General features: G+C 41.9%; 1 protein-coding gene across 17 annotated transcripts in view; it reads right to left on the reverse strand.

The window, feature by feature from the left end:
* APAF1 (apoptotic peptidase activating factor 1) overlaps positions 1–17,978 on the reverse strand; it is a 91,058-nt gene that overhangs the window by 72,719 nt on the left and 361 nt on the right. For 5 of the 17 annotated variants that reach the window (XM_073327444.2, XM_073327451.2, XM_073327452.2 and 2 more), the window contains exons 1-7: positions 15,897–17,839; positions 13,316–15,252; positions 10,220–10,400; positions 9,691–9,880; positions 8,728–8,925; positions 8,056–8,239; positions 3,494–3,606 (exon numbers count right to left, since the gene is read on the reverse strand). In XM_073327444.2, the coding sequence (XP_073183545.2) occupies positions 3,494–3,606; positions 8,056–8,239; positions 8,728–8,925; positions 9,691–9,880; positions 10,220–10,357 (823 nt within the window). In that variant the 5' untranslated portion in view covers positions 10,358–10,400; positions 13,316–15,252; positions 15,897–17,839. Of the gene's footprint in view, positions 1–3,493; positions 3,607–6,674; positions 6,810–8,055; positions 8,240–8,727; positions 8,926–9,690; positions 9,881–10,219; positions 10,401–13,315; positions 15,253–15,896; positions 17,842–17,978 lie in introns of those variants that run through there. The other 12 variants (XM_073327448.2, XM_073327447.2, XM_073327450.2 and 9 more) reach the window with 9 other exon arrangements.

The following is a 17,978-nucleotide window of genomic DNA, read 5'->3' on the forward strand; positions in this document are numbered from 1 at the left end:
TTTCCCCTTTTTTGGGATGCAGGCTTCTGATCGTTTCTGCAACTTTGACTTGAAGTAATTCCAGGCCTCCTCTGCCTTTAGATTCACAAGTTCTTCAGTCCAACCCACTTCCCTAACTAATTTCCTGAATTTTTTAAAGTTAGCCCTTTTGAAATCAAAAGCCCTAGTCACAGATCTATTTTTGTTTATCTTTCCATTTAGTTTGATCTGAATTAGCTCATGATTGCTCGAACCAAGGCTCTACTCTACTCACCAAAACCAAATCTAAAATGGCATCCCGTCTTGTTGGTTCAGCAACTACTTGGTGAAGGAATCCGTCAGCTATCGCATCCAGGAAAATCTGAGCCCTATTATTATTACTAGCTCTTGTCCTCCAGTCTATATCTGGGAAGTTAGTTTCCCATGATCACACAATTCCCATTAGTATTTACTTAATTAAAAATATTAAAGAGGTCTCTATCCATATCGGATCCTGGTGGTCTATAGCACACCCCAAGCACTTTCCTAGGGGAGGCTCTAGTAGCTTTCTTCCCCAATGTGATTTTTGCCCAGACAGACTCTGTCTTATGCATTCCATCACTTCTTATTTCTTTAGTCTACCTCATCATTGATATACAGTGCTACTCCACCACCTTTGCCTTTATTTCTGTCTTTCCTAAACAGCACATACCCTTCAATACCTGTACTCCAGTCATGACGACTATTCCACCATGTTTCTGTTATCCTTAGAATATCTGGTTTCACTTCCTGCACCAGTAGCTCTAATTCCTCCATTTTGTTACCTAGGCTCCTTGCATTAGTGTACAAACATCTTAATTTTTGCTGTTTGGCTTTGCTCACATTCTTTACCCAATTAGGCACAGACATTCTATTGCCAGTATCACCTATTAGACTGGTATCTACACTACCCTTCCTCCTCATGTCCATTCTCCTATCCACAACTGTATCCCTTCTTACTTCGTTTTCTTCCCTCTCAATGTTAAAATCCTGTGTGGAGATTACCTGGACATCTCCCAACCATCTCCCCCAAATTCCTAGTTTAAAGCTCTCTTTAAATCAGTTGTGCCAGCCTCCATCCTAGAAGTCTATTTCCCTCCCTACTCAGGTGAAGTCCATCCCGAGAGAACAGTCCTCTGTCCATGAATGCTTCCCAGTGGCCATACATCCCAAAGCCCTCCTTATGGCACCACTGCCTGAGCCATCTGTTGATCATCATAATCTTGTCACACCTTTGTTGCCCTTCTCTAGGAACAGGCAGAATTCCACTGAAGATCACCTGTGCCTTGATTTCCTTAAGCATCTTCCCCAGCCTGGCATGATCTCCCTTGATACGTTCCAGCAAGAATCTAGCCGTATCATTTGTTCCCACATGAAGGACTATCAGTGGATTCTTTCCCGCTCCTGTTAGGATCCTCTTCAGCCTCAGGTCCAAATCCCGTATCTTAGCACCCAGCAGACAGCACACCCTTCTCTTCTCTGGATCAGCTCGGGTTACAGGCCTGCCTATTCTTCTCAGTATGGAATCCCCAGTCACACAGACCTGCCTTTTCCTGGTGATGGTGCGATTCTCTGGTCTATCCCCTGTTCCCTCTGGCTGCAAGTCCTCTCGATTCCTAGTCTCCCTTGCAATCCTCTGCAACCCATCCCATATCTTCCTGGGGCTCATATTTGGTGTTTTCTCCAATGACTCTTCCCCTCTTCCTATAGGACTAGTTGCTCTTCTCTTCTTCCTTGCCCTCTCACCTTCAGTGACCACCTGCTGTGCCTCTTCTTCGTTTTCCAACTCCGCAAATCTGTTCCTGAGCTCTATTTCTCCTTCATTAGCCCGTCTTTTCCTCTGCCTGTTTCTCCTAGTCACATGCTTCCACTGTCCACTTTAGTCACCCAGCAGTCTCCCTTCAGAGTTCTTTGGTCCTGCTTCCATCTGCAAGTCTGAGCTTTTCCCTTCAGCCTCCTCATGTCTTTGCTCCATCATCCGCTCGAACCCCCTTCTAAACTCAACCAGAGTTTCCACCTGCATCTCTAATCCTCTGATCTTTTCTTCCATCAGCTCTACCAGGCGGCACTTCATGCAGACGAAACTCTTTTCAGGTACCCCCTCTAGGATCACGTACATGCTGCAGCTTCCACATCCAGACATCTTCATTGTGTCTTCCACTGCTTGGGTCACTACCACTGCTGCCTCTGTATCTGTCATAGCCTTCTCACCTAAGTCCTGTTAGTCCAGGAAACACAAACCAAAGCAAAACACCACTACTCACAGAAAAACAAACCCCCAACGAGCACCAAAACACTGCCAGAACACCCCACACTCCCTTCACTAGCCTGTCTGTTCCTCTGCCTGGCTCTTAGTCTTTCCCACAAACTCCCCTGTTTACAGCGGTTTGCTGGCTCCTGTGCCACTGCAGCTGTTTTTAATATTATTTATTATTAGCATGGATTATTAGAAATCAGGTGAACAACAGAAAAAATAATCACTTGCAGAATGACCTCCACGTGGAGAATGCTATCAAGTGGGACTACAAAAGGCATTTGGGACTTATTTCTAATGAAAATATTAACTCTTAAAAAAGACAAATTAACTATGATCAAGTATTTCAACACTAACAGAACAGACTAGCTGCAAACTGATTTGGAGAAATCAGAAAGAATAGATTCCAGGCAACAATATCAGATTCAATGCCAATATACGAATCCATATATCAATTAGTACGTTGTGTAGCCGTGGTGAATATTCCCATAAACATTTTCCAAGTACATGTGAGCAAAATCTAGGGCAACCCCCCCCCCCCATTTACAGCTACATTCTCAAGTGAAGAGAAGGTCCACTGAAGAAAACACACAACCAATTTGGTGTTCTCAGTGCCAATATAACATATCATTGTCACAGGCTCAATTTTCCACTCACCAAGGCAAACGGGGCTAGGAGCAATCAGGAGCTGCCTATTCAGCCCATGAAGAAGGCAGAAGGAAGTGGCTTATACACTGTCCCCATTCCTTTCTCCAATAACCCCTTTAAGTTGGCCAAAGAAATAGTATTTGTGTCCTTCACTGGGAATTACATCATGCCTTCAAACTGTATAAACAGTTTGAAAAACATAAGAGTCTTGGAGGACAGGAAGTAGGAAGGATAGGATTCTAAAAGGCTTTTCTATTTCGCACACAAGACGACAGAATCTACTTCACAGGCTGTTGTATGTTTTCATGGTCTTTGTTAACAGCACGTAGAATTTTCTATGCACATACTTATGGAATTGGAGTGTAGCAGACAGCAACTCTACTTGTGTCCCTTAGATCTCCTATTACTTCAGCCACCTGCACCTGAGAGAAGTAGAGCATACCTGAGGAATGATTTTTATAACTGAAGTGAAGGAGAAGAAAGCAGTATCCTTTCAACAGGAATGCAAACATTTAAATCAAAATTCATTAGTTTTAAAAACATACATACATACATACATATTAAGACCTACGAAAGGAAGAAAACAATCCTTACCAGTCACCAAGTCTGTCACACTCCTATCCCTACTGGTAATAAGAACTTGACACTGATTATCAAAAGCTTTTAATACCCAGGAATCCCAAATGTCATCCAGAACCATGAGACACCTAAAACAAGGGGAAAAAAAAAAAACAAAAAACGGGGTCAACTGATCACTTTTCAAACAAATACTCTGGAAAGTTATATTATTAAAATGCTGTCTTTAAGATGCATTAAACTCTGCAGTTCAGGGAAGAACGGTATGTTTTGAAGCCATATATCTCAAAAAATAGTTAAAAGATATTGCCATTCATGGCTTTGTCAATAGGGAAAACATACATCTTTGCTTGTAATTTATGGCTACATGTATTTGTCACAGCAGAAATATATATTAAAGCATTTTGAGATTTTTCTTTTTAATATCTTTCAGGACAGATAAATAAATATGTTTGTTGGCCAAGCTTGTTGGCCTTACACTCCACTCAACAGCATTTATCTTTGTATAGTTATGTTTGTGAAGTGTAACTTTTGAACACTGCATCCAATCAATTCCAAAATTTCAGAGAATGTCCTAAGCATCAATGGCCAGCACTCATTCATTTTGGAGAAAATCAGAATACTGAAAAACGGGACACTGGAGGACATATTGAGCCCCATGTGATCTGATTAGCACAGCTACAGCACAGCAAGCACCTCTGCAATTTTCTACAGATCAAATCAAACAAAAAATAACCAAATGGTTGATGACACCCATTAACGCCTTCAAGTATAACATTACCCCAGCCCGTAGACAACTAATTGCTCTCAGAGCTCGGAGCCACTTAACAGCTGTGGGGCAGTGCTCAGTCCTGATATCCACCCTCCACAAAGTCTGCTCCATGGCAGGGGAAGAGATCACCAGCCAACACCTGTCCATTGCAATCCAGAGGGAAGAAAGGTACTTTTGGGGGGCAGGGCAGGAGTGGAGGGAAAGACACACAACCCCTGGCATGGCAGGAAAGAAAAAGAGCCCTTAGCATGGCAAGAATGTGGACCCTGCTATGAGGGAAAGAGGGACTACACCACGGGGGGGCAATTGAGTGATCCTGGTACAGGGGAAAGGAGGCACACAGAACCCTCACCAGGGGAGAGATTGGGGAATCCTGGGGATGAGAGGGTGGCACACAGGGAGTTTGTGAGGTGGAATGGAGAAATGTAAGAAGCCCTGATGAATGCAATAAGGTCAGCCCCCAGAAACTACAATGCATATGTCCTCCTAGTCGGTATGAAAACAAATAAGAAATATCCTACCGTTTGTAAGATAAATAAAGAAGTTGCACAGAATGGCTAACTGAATTTTGCCTCCCATAGGACAAGTATAAACTTTTTTTTAGGAGAAACAAGTTTCCAGCTGGCTTGGCTTGTTGCAAGTTTGTTTGTTTTTTAAATCTTGAAAAAAGTTATTTTGTTTCATAGCCTCAAGATTTTGCTATGATGCGACCACTCTATTTAAATGAACAACATTTTTCAGGGACTATACATTGAAGTATTTCTGCAGCAGGGCTATGCAGTGCAAATAGACATCTCAGACTAATGAAAAATAGCCTTGCCCACACCCTGCATCACCACAGAAAGAGGATCTTATCTGTCAAAGAATATGGTCCCTTTTCCTTAAAGGTTCACTGCCTCAGAGCAAAGAGCCCAGAGCAGATGAACCAGGAGATGAAAGGGAGCCTCAGTTACTTGCATTACGAGCACTGTAGAATAAAACAGATATTCAGCTGAATTGCATTACACTGTTTAATTTTATTGCTCATTCTTTTTGGGGATTTTCAAAAAGCACTCAGAATTGGCCTAACTGTTCCCACTGAAGCCAAATGGAGTTTTACAATGGACCTCAACTGAAGCACAGTTAAGCCAATAGCAAGCACTTATGAAAATCCACCACATATATACAAATGCATACACGCTATAGCTGAGATTTTCAAAGCTGCCAAGGGGCTTTAAATCCTAATTCTTCTTTTTAATGCAAACCAGGCATCCAAACACCTTAGATTACTTTGAAAAATTCAGTCTATACAATTATAAATTAATGAAAGATTTACATTAGGACACAATCTCATGAGGGATAAGGAGGAATGACCCTGGAGTACTGTCACAGACATGACTGAGTAACGTGAAAAGTGTTGTACACCATATCGTGAAAAGTGTTGTACACCATATATGTAACTGGCTGCTCATATGTGTGTATACTCCAACACTTCAGGTGTAGTCCAAAGTTTTCCCAATTTTTTGGAGCTGGTGACCGACCCCCCCCCCCCCCGCAACACTAAGGAAAGATTTCTCATCTCCATCAAAACCTCTAATCCTAATCACACTTAGGAGAAATGTTATGACTATAACCATGCCAGAACTAATTCTGAAATTTAAAAAAACCTCAATAAGAAGTGCGGTACGGAGTGTTAAAATATAATCATAATCCAATATGATGAATGATGTCTTGTTAAGAAAAATATTCCCAGGTACTGATTGGGAAAACACAGTCCAGTTTTCCTTTCATCAAAGGCAATTGGAATGCTTTATTTTCATCACCAAAGAGAAAACTGCAAGATAAAAATGGAGTTAGACTTGAAAATCTTCACAACTAATGCTGGATCCTCTTTCAGAGGTAGCTGAAACCTGCTGAATTCCTGGCTAGAGAAAGTCAGTTGTAGCATCAAGTCCTAGGTGAGGTCTGTCAGTTTGTCTTGAAACGGCTTTGTTAGTGCTCTCAAATCAACAGCCACAGGTTAAGTGTGCCACTAAAGTTGATTACTGAATATGTTAACAAGGGGAGATTGCTGATGTTTCATAAAAATCTGCACTTCTCTTATTTGAAAGAATCAAGATAGTACTTCACATTTTAAACCTCTGTCACTTCAACAAGGAGGAGTTGCTGTCATCACACAGTAAAAAACAAAACAAAAAAAGTCAAGAATTCATGGAATGACCCTTACCAAAGCTCATTACTATGAAAGCTTCATGGAGGACTACACATCGGTGTTCAGGTATTTTCTTGGAAACAAAAATTTGGCAGTATATGAAATAGTAAAGCAATGAATGTGTGTGAACAGCCCTCTACTTTTCTGCCTGACATCATCTATAGAACTTGCAATATTACTACTCCAACTAAATACAGAAGTCTTTAACTACTTCCTCAAAGTTCACTTTTAGATACCTTTCCTGCTTGCCCCCTGGCACTGCTTTACAGAACATCAAGTCTTCTGTACAATCAGAAACGTCTCTCAAACGTGTCAGAAGCTCTGCAGCACCAGAGATGTTAGTTGACACTTCAAGTCAATTGCTGATTTGTCACTTTTCCTAAAAGGTTTGAAAGTAGTTGGGTTGTTGGATACAGTCAGCCATATCGTTACTATGACACAAAATTATTATTTGAATAAAGCACTACTTTCACTTTAAGAACCTGCTTCAGGCCCAACAACTTTTGAAACCAAGTCTATTGCTTAAAGAAGGATAAGATTTTCTGCAATGGTATATGCCTTACATTGTTGTGTGACACACACAAGACAGCTGAAGGGCATTTGTCTGACATTTCCTGATGGAGCAATTAAATCTTGTCGATTTCTCCTCAGGTTTCTCTTTCAGTGACAGATATGTGGTTTCTGAATATCACCACCACTTCAAAGATCACATAATCTTGGCAGCCAGTACTTCAGATCTGACCACAAGCTATGGTTTCAAGTCAACTAGTGAGAAACCATATGTAGTATTTCTACATTTTCTTTTTGCCTTCTGAACCATCATTGGAATAACCTATCACTGTCTTTTCACAAAAGATTCATCTTCACAAAAGGACTCCTCTTTCCTTGTCATCCGTCAGCCAGAACTAATCTCCAGCATAGACTGAACAACAAAAGCAACATGGTTGGGCAAGGCTTAGCCCTGCCCTAGGGTGTCGTGAACAATCACACACACTGTCTAGTGTTCCTAATGACACATTTTGTCATAGTCTGTGTGCATAGGTACTTCATGGTGTACATGTTTAATGGGAAGTGTACTGTTCTGCATAAAGTCCAGGCACAGAGTTATATGTTTAACATGATTTTACAGCAGAATATTCATGCACATATTCACATCCAGGACAAGTCTACACTGAATCATTGGCAAGTGTTCTCACTTTACAACAGTAAGTTGATTTGGAAGGGATATACTACTACATAGTGTACATTATAAATCCTTTTACATTTTTGTGTATGTAATTTCAGTTTTTGCATAGCTTCCTGAACCCGCCACACACAGTCTGGGAAATCCTGATATAGGGACTTTCATTTGAGAATCATAATATGTTTAAGAGTAATCCAACTTCTTGAAAATCTTTCCAGTTTTGCCTTACATAACATTTCCTCACGATCTACAGCATTACCTCCAAGGATATTCAAAGGCTAGGTTGGAAAGAATTTAAAGGGTGACCATGGTATTACTGCATATTACAAGTTTTGAAACCAAGTCACAAAAAGGTTAAGCAACTTAACCAAGATCATGGGTTTTTTACATATAGCCTAATTCCTCCAACACATCCTTTATCCCACTAATAGTACCTGGGGTATTTGCGCAGTATCAGCAGACGAAGGCGGTCTTTAGCCTCCTCAATATTAAGCGGTGGCCTTTGTGAAAGAGAGAAGTCCTGGTCTAGTCTACTACAAAGATTCTGGAGTTTCATTAGGAGCCCTGCCTTGTCTTGTTTTCCAACAGAAATCCAATGTACTCCTCCTGGGAAGCAATCTAACAAAAAGATGATGCAAAGTTAAAATTCATATTTTTAGTTGAGATATATTTGCTATGAGTGACAAATAGAAGCAAAATTACGTTAAGAAATTACTTTAGATAAAGCTAAGATGGGAATAAATTTTAGGCTCTGATAAGTAGCTGTCAAACTAGATAAACATATTTTGAAAAGTCAATAAAATACTTCCATAATTCTAAATCCAAATACATTTGTACATCACCCAAGTAAGAGTGACCTGCTTATGCCCTTACTTAAAATACTATCCAGGATGGAAAGTTACTCTGGGAACCTTTTTCCATGAATCACTGCACTATCCAATGATCCTAGAGTATAAGATGATGATCAGAGGTATAAATACTGGATGAGATTTTTTAGAAATGCCCAAATCATTTAAAAGTCTGAATCCCATTTACCTGCAATGGGACTTAGGCGCTATAATAATTTATGAAAATTTGGTATGTGTATAAAGGATGGGCATCTGTACCTTCCAAGAGATGGTGATCCCGTAGTGCTTCTGCTGTTAAAACAGACTTCCCACAACCTGCCATTCCATAAACAGTAACCCAACCTGGATCACTTCTTAAGTTGTACAGTTTCTGTTGAATTGCTTTTACCAGCTTTGGACGAGTAACAAATACAACTGGTCTTTGTGGTACTCCACCCTCACAGAGGACTGTCCTCACTGAAATTTAAAAAAAAAAACATATACAGAAACAGAAATAATTTCTAAGTGATTTTTCCCCAGCTCTTTAATAAAAAAAAAACAAAAAAAAACCACACCAGACACACCACACACCAAAAAGACACCCCAAAGCTTCCCCCCCACACCCCCATCATAAAAAGTACTGGATCACCAGTTGCTGAAATCCACTGCTTGTCCCCGGAACAGATGGAAAGGTTACAAAACAGGCATTTAGGATCATTTGAAGTCTATAATTAAAAAAACAAACACTTATGGTAGATGAGAAATTTCAACCAATTTTTTAGTATGTCCCAAGTATTGAACAAACATAAAAGAAAGTTTTATGGGTGGGAAATAAGCTTCCAAGATTAATGAGATTTTCAGAGTTCGACTTCCATACTCAGATTCAGCTTCTCTAAAATATACTGACAGGAAAGGTCTTCCTCCTGACTACCACTTCACAATGACGTATTTGGATTTAAATGGAAATATAGGACATGTAAGCCTTCATTTAAATAATAATAATCAACAAAACATTTCTTAAAATAAAGTTACTGGACATGAAACTGTACCAATTTCAGACAAAACCCTCTCTCCCGCCACCCCATATGCCAGATGAAATATGGAAACATTGACTAGTGCCATACCAGATCAAACTGTCTCAGGAAGCAGTACGTGAAGCAACATACTTACTCATTTTATAGTAATTAAACTAGGATTTAATTCTTTATCTTCAAGAATTGAGAATGCAAGAGTTATACTGACCATACGAAGTAACTGCATCCATAGACTTATTTCCATTACAAGAGGAGATAATAGGGATCCCATCCTGAAGAACGGCAGCTAGGTCTTTGTACCCTTCATGAAGCAGTGCGTTATAGAAGGATATGTATGAATAATTATCTTTTGCAAGAATAATTTTTATTAGCATAGCAGCTCGTTCCTTCTGTGTAGTCTAACAGAAGCAAAAAAAAAAATGGTTATATGCAATCACAAAAATTGGGAGATCTATTAGGTCATCTAGTTCCAACACCTGGCTAGTTAAGGACTGTGCTTCTTATTGCCAGGAGTACTTGCTGCTAATACAGGTCAGATAATGGACCTGCATTAAGACTTTAATTCAGCAAGGTATTCAAACACACACCTAACTTTAAGTATGTAAATAGTCCCACATCAAGTTTAGGTACCTTGCTGAATCATGGCCTAAGATGTCAGAAAACTATTCAAATGAGTATATTAAAACATGTTGAGCAATCTGGGAATAGGAAAGTAATTAAGAAGATATGCATTTTACCTGTGCTTTTACTTTCTCCTCCTCCTGTAATGTTAGGACTTCATCAGCAACCATATGATCCATAATGTAAGAGGTCTTGATATCTCTTTCCAATGCTTCATGATTCAGAAGCAAATGATTTCGAGATTTCACATCCATTTTTCTTCAGTGTAGAAAAAACAAGTTTGCACAGGAACATGTACTAGTCAAGACATTAAGAAACATTAAGAATCAATTTCAAAATATATTTCCTTTTGTAACTTAAGAAAAGCGTAACTTAAGAAAAGTGGCAACAGTATTCCCAACATTAACTCCAGTTGAAATGTAGCTGATCTTCAGTTAGTTTCATGTTATGAATTACTTCTTACTAGAAAGTACACAAGCAACCAACGTTTCAGCCTATTACTGGTGTTTCTTGACAACACTATATATAGATTTTCATATCATCCTCTCCAAGATGCTCAGATGCTTATGTCCACCTGGGCTGATGAATGTAACAGATTAAGAAAACAGAGGGAAAATCCCACTTCCTGCTTCCGTCCATTCCCAACCACCCAACTTCTACCTAACTTCTAACTTACCCCCACTTCATTTCCCCATCTATCCTGTCTCCTGCTCCTATCCTCCCCATTCTCTTCCAATGCCTGGCTCTTACCCATCTCCTGCTCCTACTGATGCCCCCTAACCCCCAGGCTCCTATTGGACCCTTCTGGCTCCTGCTCCAACTCCTCCACCCACCAGTGCATCGGAGTCAGGCTGCTTCCTCCTCCACTCCATGCTGGCTCTGTGCCAGCAAAAGGCATCTTCTCTCCCATGCTCTCAGTCTCCCTGTTCTCAGTTCCTGTGCCTAGTACCACAGCAGCAGCAGGAGAAATTGCTAACAAAGTCTTGTTCAGCTCCTGCAAACCCAGCACAGATCATACTCAATAGGTGCTCTATGGGGATGGTGCATGAGCAGTCGAGTTGTAGACACGAGCTGTGTGGGGATGGAGTATGCTCAGTGCAGATGGAATCTTCTGGGAATTTAGCTGCCAAAGTCTACCAAGACTCTCCTGAGCATGTACAAACTGAGACTTTTCAAAGATTAATGATTTGGGCAAATTTTCACAGGAAAGGTAAAAGGCACAACCCTGATGGCAGGGCAAGCCCCCCCACAGCCAAAATTCAAGTCCCTTCTCTAAAGCATGGAGGTGTTTGAGCTTCTTAACAAAATCACTGAAATTTATTTATTTTTAACATCAAACATACTTTCCCTAATCTCACTCTCAGGGGAAAAAAAAATCAGCCTTAGGCAGACACCCAGTATGGAAAATTGCAGCCCAAATGGTTTAAGTTTGGCAAAGTTAAAGCCAACAAAACAAAGATTCTCCCAGAAGTAGAGAGTTAAAGAAACTCCTGTGCCCACAAGGATCCTCACTGCAGGATCAAGGTATAAGTTGCCCCAAAGTAGGAGAGATGGGGAGGAAGGCAGAGAGCAAATTAATCAGTTGAGAGAATGCATTATATTAATGTCGGTCCCCAATCTCTTCCCAGGGAGAGGAGAGAGTGCTCCCTGCTTCTCTGGGGGCAAAAAGACCCCAAGACCCACTTAACTGCTCATAGCCCCCACTCTTCTTCAGCTCACCCTCCCTCAGGATCCTTGCCCCAGGGACTGTTTCTCTCTCAGCTGCTCCTCCCACACTCACTGCCCCCTCCCTCAGGGCACAGCCCTATGACCTCACCTCTTTTATGGAGATTGACTCCCCATCCCACCCCACTGCCCCCCCAGCTGCCAACACCCCACCACCACAGGGTATCCTACGCTCCCCCACCACTACTGGGTACTCCACCCTCCCTAAATGGCGCTCCTGGTCAAGGCACTCCAGGACTTCCCTATAGAAGCTTCCGTTATCCCCATGCCTCTGTAGGGCGGGCACAGCGATGGGGACAAGGGGTGTGCACTGAGACTGCCTCTCAGTGTGGAGCACAGGCCACTGGCTGCACGGAAGTGGGGGGGGGGGAGAGAAATCACTCTGAAGCCCCTCCTCCCCCCAGGACACAGACTCAGTGGTGAGGCTGCACCTGACCCTGACACAATGCAAGAGCTAGGCCTGCCCCATAAACACACTAGGGCCCTGCCCCTCTAAGCTAGGCGCACTGCGATAGCGAGCTAGAGGAACAGAGTCTTGCAAGCTCGCGCAGCCCAGTCCTACCCTCCCTCCCCAAGGCAGTGATTTACATCTCTCCCAGCTGCTTCCAACATGCCTACTTGAGCAGGGCCATCCTTAGGATTTATGGTGCCCTAAGCAGTATTATTAAACTGGTGTCCCTATGCCCAACTTGCTCTTAGCAACACAAACATAAGCTTACAGTATTGGAAAACTTGCCATATGCACTTTATTAAAACCAATTTAAATGAATTAAGTATGCTAGAATGCTGATGGACTATACTTGCACTAAAGAAGTAGCGCTATAGAAAAAAATTCTGATTTATTGACAGAATGATGCAAATAATATAATTTTTTTAATTTGTCAACATTTTATTGGAAATTTCTATGAAGAGGTATTGAAACAAGGATTTGTTTTTAATTAAAAGCAATCTTTCTGGCTTTTTTGGCTGCAAAAAGAGTAATAATGACAAAGTAATGTCTTGTTCGATTGCAAGAACAGCAAGACCAGTCAAGCATTCCTGACTCATTGTAAAGCAGAGATAGTTTTTAATGAGCTTTAGTTTTGAGAAACTCCATTCTCCTGATGCTACTGTTACAGGAAATGTCAGTAGGATACGAATGGCAATGTACATATTAGGATATATGTCAACAAGTTTGCTGGTATGAATAAACTGTACAATGTCCATCACCGACTTTGCATGTGGCAACACTGATGACAATGTACTCAGTTCTTCATACAGTTCAAGTCAATTTAAATCAAAACTATCACCGTGCTTCAGGAGGCTCTCTAGGTTCTTGCAGTTTGTCATTAGCTGCTCTTGTTTTCCTATTTCGTTGAATTTAGTTATGTCATACAAAAATCCAAACTGTTCTTGGTGTGCTCGTAAGGTATTAAACTTATTATTTATGAAATTATTCATCAAAGGCAGATATTGCTTTTATCCATCACAACATTAAAAAATTTAACCTCAAATTTCTTTTCTGGATCTTCTAATGGGCTCATCTGCTCCTTCATATTCCGCTTGCCATTTTTTCCTCGAAACTCGTCACATTTGGACATGGAAATTTTGGTTCTACACTGAGTGCCTCTCCAAACTCTCTTGCTGTAACCTTTGCTTCTTTGAATCCATTTTCTCTATATTTCACTAAAAGTCTTGTGTGTTGTTTAGTAAGGTAAGTGTTGAATCAAGCTGCATCACTGGACTCTGCATTACTTTGCTGACACTTGAGATTTTAACAAGAATGTCATACCAGATTACGATAGATGTTAGAAACTTGAAGCTGGATATTTTAGAGGCCAATGACTGTGCTTCACTTTTAGCTTTTGGATCTCTGGCTTCTTTCGAAATAGCAACCTGTGCTTCATCACTGTGTCAAATTTTCCCAGCAGTTGTACAAGGCCCAAAAAATTGCCATTTTTAGGCTGGTATAATTTCTCAACACTTCCTCTAAAAGCAATATTGTTTGTCAATAGATATTCAACAATAGATAATAGATGTTCAAGAACACGACGCCAATGCTGCTTCTCTGACTCCAGTTTTGGGCATCAAGAGTTGTCTGATTTTTTAACCTTACATTCAACTCAGAACATTTGTAAATACTTTCAATGTGGTGTTGTGCCTTTTCATGTTGCGGTAATGTGTAACTAAAATTTTGTCAATCGTTAATAGCCATGGTTGTGATGTTAAAATTGCAATTGTTGAAAATCTTGCATGGGAAACAAAATACAGCATCCTTGCATGTAGAATACACAAGCCACCGTCTGTTGACGATTTCACCATTAGAAAGTCTTTTGTAGTAATTGTTTTCTGTTAATTTCCTACCTCTAATGTATTTAGGATATTCAAGACCTTCTATTCTCACAGGGCCTCTCTCAAATATAATGGTGCATAATTCGTTGTTTAAAGATTGCGGCCATGTGCCAATGTCATCTATATCTCATGCTAGTAAACAGTTTCAACTGTTATAATTTCTTGTTTTGTGTCTGCATCTGTTTCAAATGATAGTTCCGTGTTTTGTTGAGTTTCTTGAGCTTCTTCTGCATAAAAATTTTCTTTGGCAGTTACCTGATGATTTTGATCAACTTCGTTGTTTTCATGACGTACAAACTTAAGTATAGAACACTTCTGTGCTTGTATAGCTAATTCTATTTCATCTTTCCGTTTTCTTCTTTTGAGATCCGGAAAGTTATTTTCAATACGACATTATAACTTATAAGGGTGTTTTTTTAAAGAAATAACTGTTTAAATTATTGTCAGATTATCAGAAATATTATTTAAAATAACTAATCTAGGACCTTGAGCTAGTGTGGAGACACCTCACAAGGCAATCCACCCTGACTGGGACACAATAGAGTTGGAAACCGATGTCATTTTTACAAAGTCACTTTTTAGTTTTAAATATGTAGTGGACGTCAGTCTTAATATTAGTTACAACTCTATATCAACCTTATACTGTAAATAGATCAATGGCATTATTCAGTTTAAGAAGCTGGGTTTCCAAGCAGCGGGAAAATAGGACCGTAGTTTTATTCCTAGGTAAAGCACAAAGTCACCAAAATGAAGTCAACACAGAATCATCTCTTCTGGATTAAGGTAGGACAGAAATGTTACAGAAGTCCTATCCACTAAAATTAGTGCAGCGTGGACAGAGACAAGCTAATTTCTTTTTCCAACCTAACGTGCCCTTGTTACAGAAGGACTCTCTCTCTCCAGGTTTTGTCACTCATCCTTTCTGATAAACAATGTCAATTATGAAACTGAACTTCCATCACCAGTTCATTTTACATAGATAACTGAGTCATCAGATGATAACTTCTGTTCACTTGCAATCTTGACTGGATATCAGAGTACTGTGCTAGCAGCACAACTGCTTGAAGAGCCGCTCTTTTCCATCAAGAGCTTACTGGAAAAGAAAAAAAACAAAACCTTTGAAATATTTTTGTGTTGCACACACACCTCTAAGCTCTGCTTGTTCGTAAGTCTGACCTTAAATTGTGCCTTATTTTTGTTTGGAAAGACATTAGCAAATAGCAGCACATTTTGGGCACTGCTAGAAATACATGATAAATCACTGCCTCTAAAGTTCCATGAAAAGCTGACATTTTCACAGCTCTAGCATTATCTGCTGCACAGATTCTTCACTAGTAAAGAGATAAGTATATTACAGTTGTTGGAGGGCTCTATTTAGCAGTAACAGGGCTACAGGAAAGCCTGTCAACATATTTTGTTTCTCTGATGAAAGCTGGCCCACTCCCTCCCCCAAACTAAACTTGTCATAAATAATTGTCAACAACTTAATTTTCTGTTTTGGGCTAAGATTCATTCAATATTGAAATTGGATTCAGGATTCTTAGCAAGCATTTTTGATAAACAAAGTTGTTAAATAACAATCAAACATGATTTTGATAAAGGTATTTAAAATGTCACCAAAGTCTGGCAAACAAGGGAAAACCAGTCTATTCTGAAACCTGTGAAAAACATAAGGTTAAAAAAAAATGCTCAAAGCTGATCAATGGCAACACAGTAGTGCTTTCATGCTTGGCTCACCACCGGCCTGCTGGTCCAATAGCTGCAGTAGAGGAGGAGATAGGTAGAAAGCCGTGGGACCCTAAAATCCACGTCTTGGGGTGCAGAGTGGCAACAGCAGCAGCAAACTCAGGTCAGGTCAGGTCAGGTCACGCCACCGCGCATCACCGACCACGGTGAAGTGTGGCATCTCGGGGCCACGGGACCCACGGCAGCTCCTCCTGCCCCGCGCGGCTACCCCGGGACCGGATGGATCGCTGCCGCGCCTGCTGGGCAAGAGGCGTGCTCCCCAGCCCAGCCAGCTGTGTGCATTCCAATCCAGCCCGTGCGGTCACTTGGAGCAGAGGTGCTCGGGCTAGCTGCCAAGAAAGTAAGTCACTTTCACTTCCTCGGCATGCAGCCAGCCAGCCCAAGCAGCACCCATCCCCACACGGGGGGGGTGGGGTTGGGGGATGCGCTCCGCATTGGGGGGGACCCCACTTTGTGGGGGGGAGCGGGGAGAAGAACATACGTTATGGGGGGCAGCAAAAGGATACCGCTGGAGCCACCTGGCCCACCTCACAGAAGCAGGGAGAAAGTCACACACAGGTGAGTTCCCACGCCCCTTCCCAGAGACCTCAGCAGCTAGTACCCTCCCTCAGAATGCACCGCTGTGCCGGTGCATTCAGCTCTACAACCCGACCCCGCTCTTACCTGCTTGCTGTCCCGTCCCAGCGGTAGTGCCCCAAATTTAGTGGTGGCCTACGCAGCTGCCTAAGGACAGCCCTGTGCTTGAGACAGCTGCTGGGGAGGGACATGTGATCCCTCTTGTGGCTTTCCTTTGCTTCCCAGTCAGAATCTATTATTCTGCAGGGAAACAAAGAACTCGCCCGTGCACAGTGGCACAGAATTCCCCCAGGAGTATTATATGGAGTTTCTTAAACCTTCCTCTGAAACATCTGGTTCTGGACACTATCAGAGACAGTAGTACTGAAGTAAATGAATCACTGGTCTGCTCCGGTCTGGCAATTTCTGTTCATACAGGCTCCCCCTGCATTAACACAACGTACCACCCTTTGGTTTTCAATACTACTTAAGACTGTTTAAAATAAATCATTAACTTTCATAAATCAAAGTTTTAGGCCTAAACTACTTATTAATATTAAATTAATATTATTATTTAATTTTAAAATATGTTTTAAGTCTCCCCAAAAGACAGATCTCCTCTCAATTACTTGGATCTCCATATTATGCCATCCTTTAGGTAAGGAATGAAGCATGTACTAAACAGAACAAGCAACTGCCAATAAAGACAAAATAGTTCCTATTTATTCTCATGTTTAATAAATACGCTGAAGCAATACAAAAACCCCAACCAGCATTTTCTTGCAAATGATTACTACCGCAAGGGTTCATTACATACAGGATGAAGTAAAGCTCCAAGTAAAATAAAACTCAGACTGAAAAAAATATCCAGGCAAGAAAAACTCTCTCCACAATAGAAACAGAATTCAAATGCATTTCCAGACACGCACTAACGCTTCATGTGAGAGAATTTACAAAGAGGACAACAACCGCTATGTCATCTCCACGTAACAGACCAGCCGGCAGAAAATGAAGGCTTCAGCCTGAAAAGTGCCTATTAATAGCGCCCTCCCGCGTCCACCCCCAAAACCACAAAGGCAAGTTCCCGGGCACAGTTCGGCAACACCCCCCCGCGAAGCACGCGCCAGGGGCCCCGACCTCAGGGAACTCAAGCGGCGCCTGGCCACGGCAGAAGCTCCGCCCCGTTGGCTCCGGCAACGGAGAGGGTCTGACGCCCCCTGCAGGGAAGTCGTGGAAATACGGAACTGAACCCGGCCCGACAACTTTCCCCGAGGGTCGCCCCCATCCGCCAGGCCCGCGACGGGGGCCACACGCGTCCCTGGGCGCCCGGCGGGTGTCACGCTGGCCGCCAGGCTAAGGCGCCAACGGGAAAATGAAGCTCGTCGGCTCACTTCACACCCCCCGCCCCACAAACACGCGCAGCCAGAGCGGCAGCACGCGGGGCAGAGACCCCTCCCCCGGGGGCAGAGCCCGCTGCACCCCCGCGAGGTCCCACCCCCCCCCGGGCCTCTCCCCCGT

The sequence above is a fragment of the Lepidochelys kempii genome, chromosome 1 (genome assembly GCF_965140285.1).
Source record: "Lepidochelys kempii isolate rLepKem1 chromosome 1, rLepKem1.hap1, whole genome shotgun sequence".
NCBI classification, from domain to species: Eukaryota; Metazoa; Chordata; order Testudines; family Cheloniidae; genus Lepidochelys; species Lepidochelys kempii.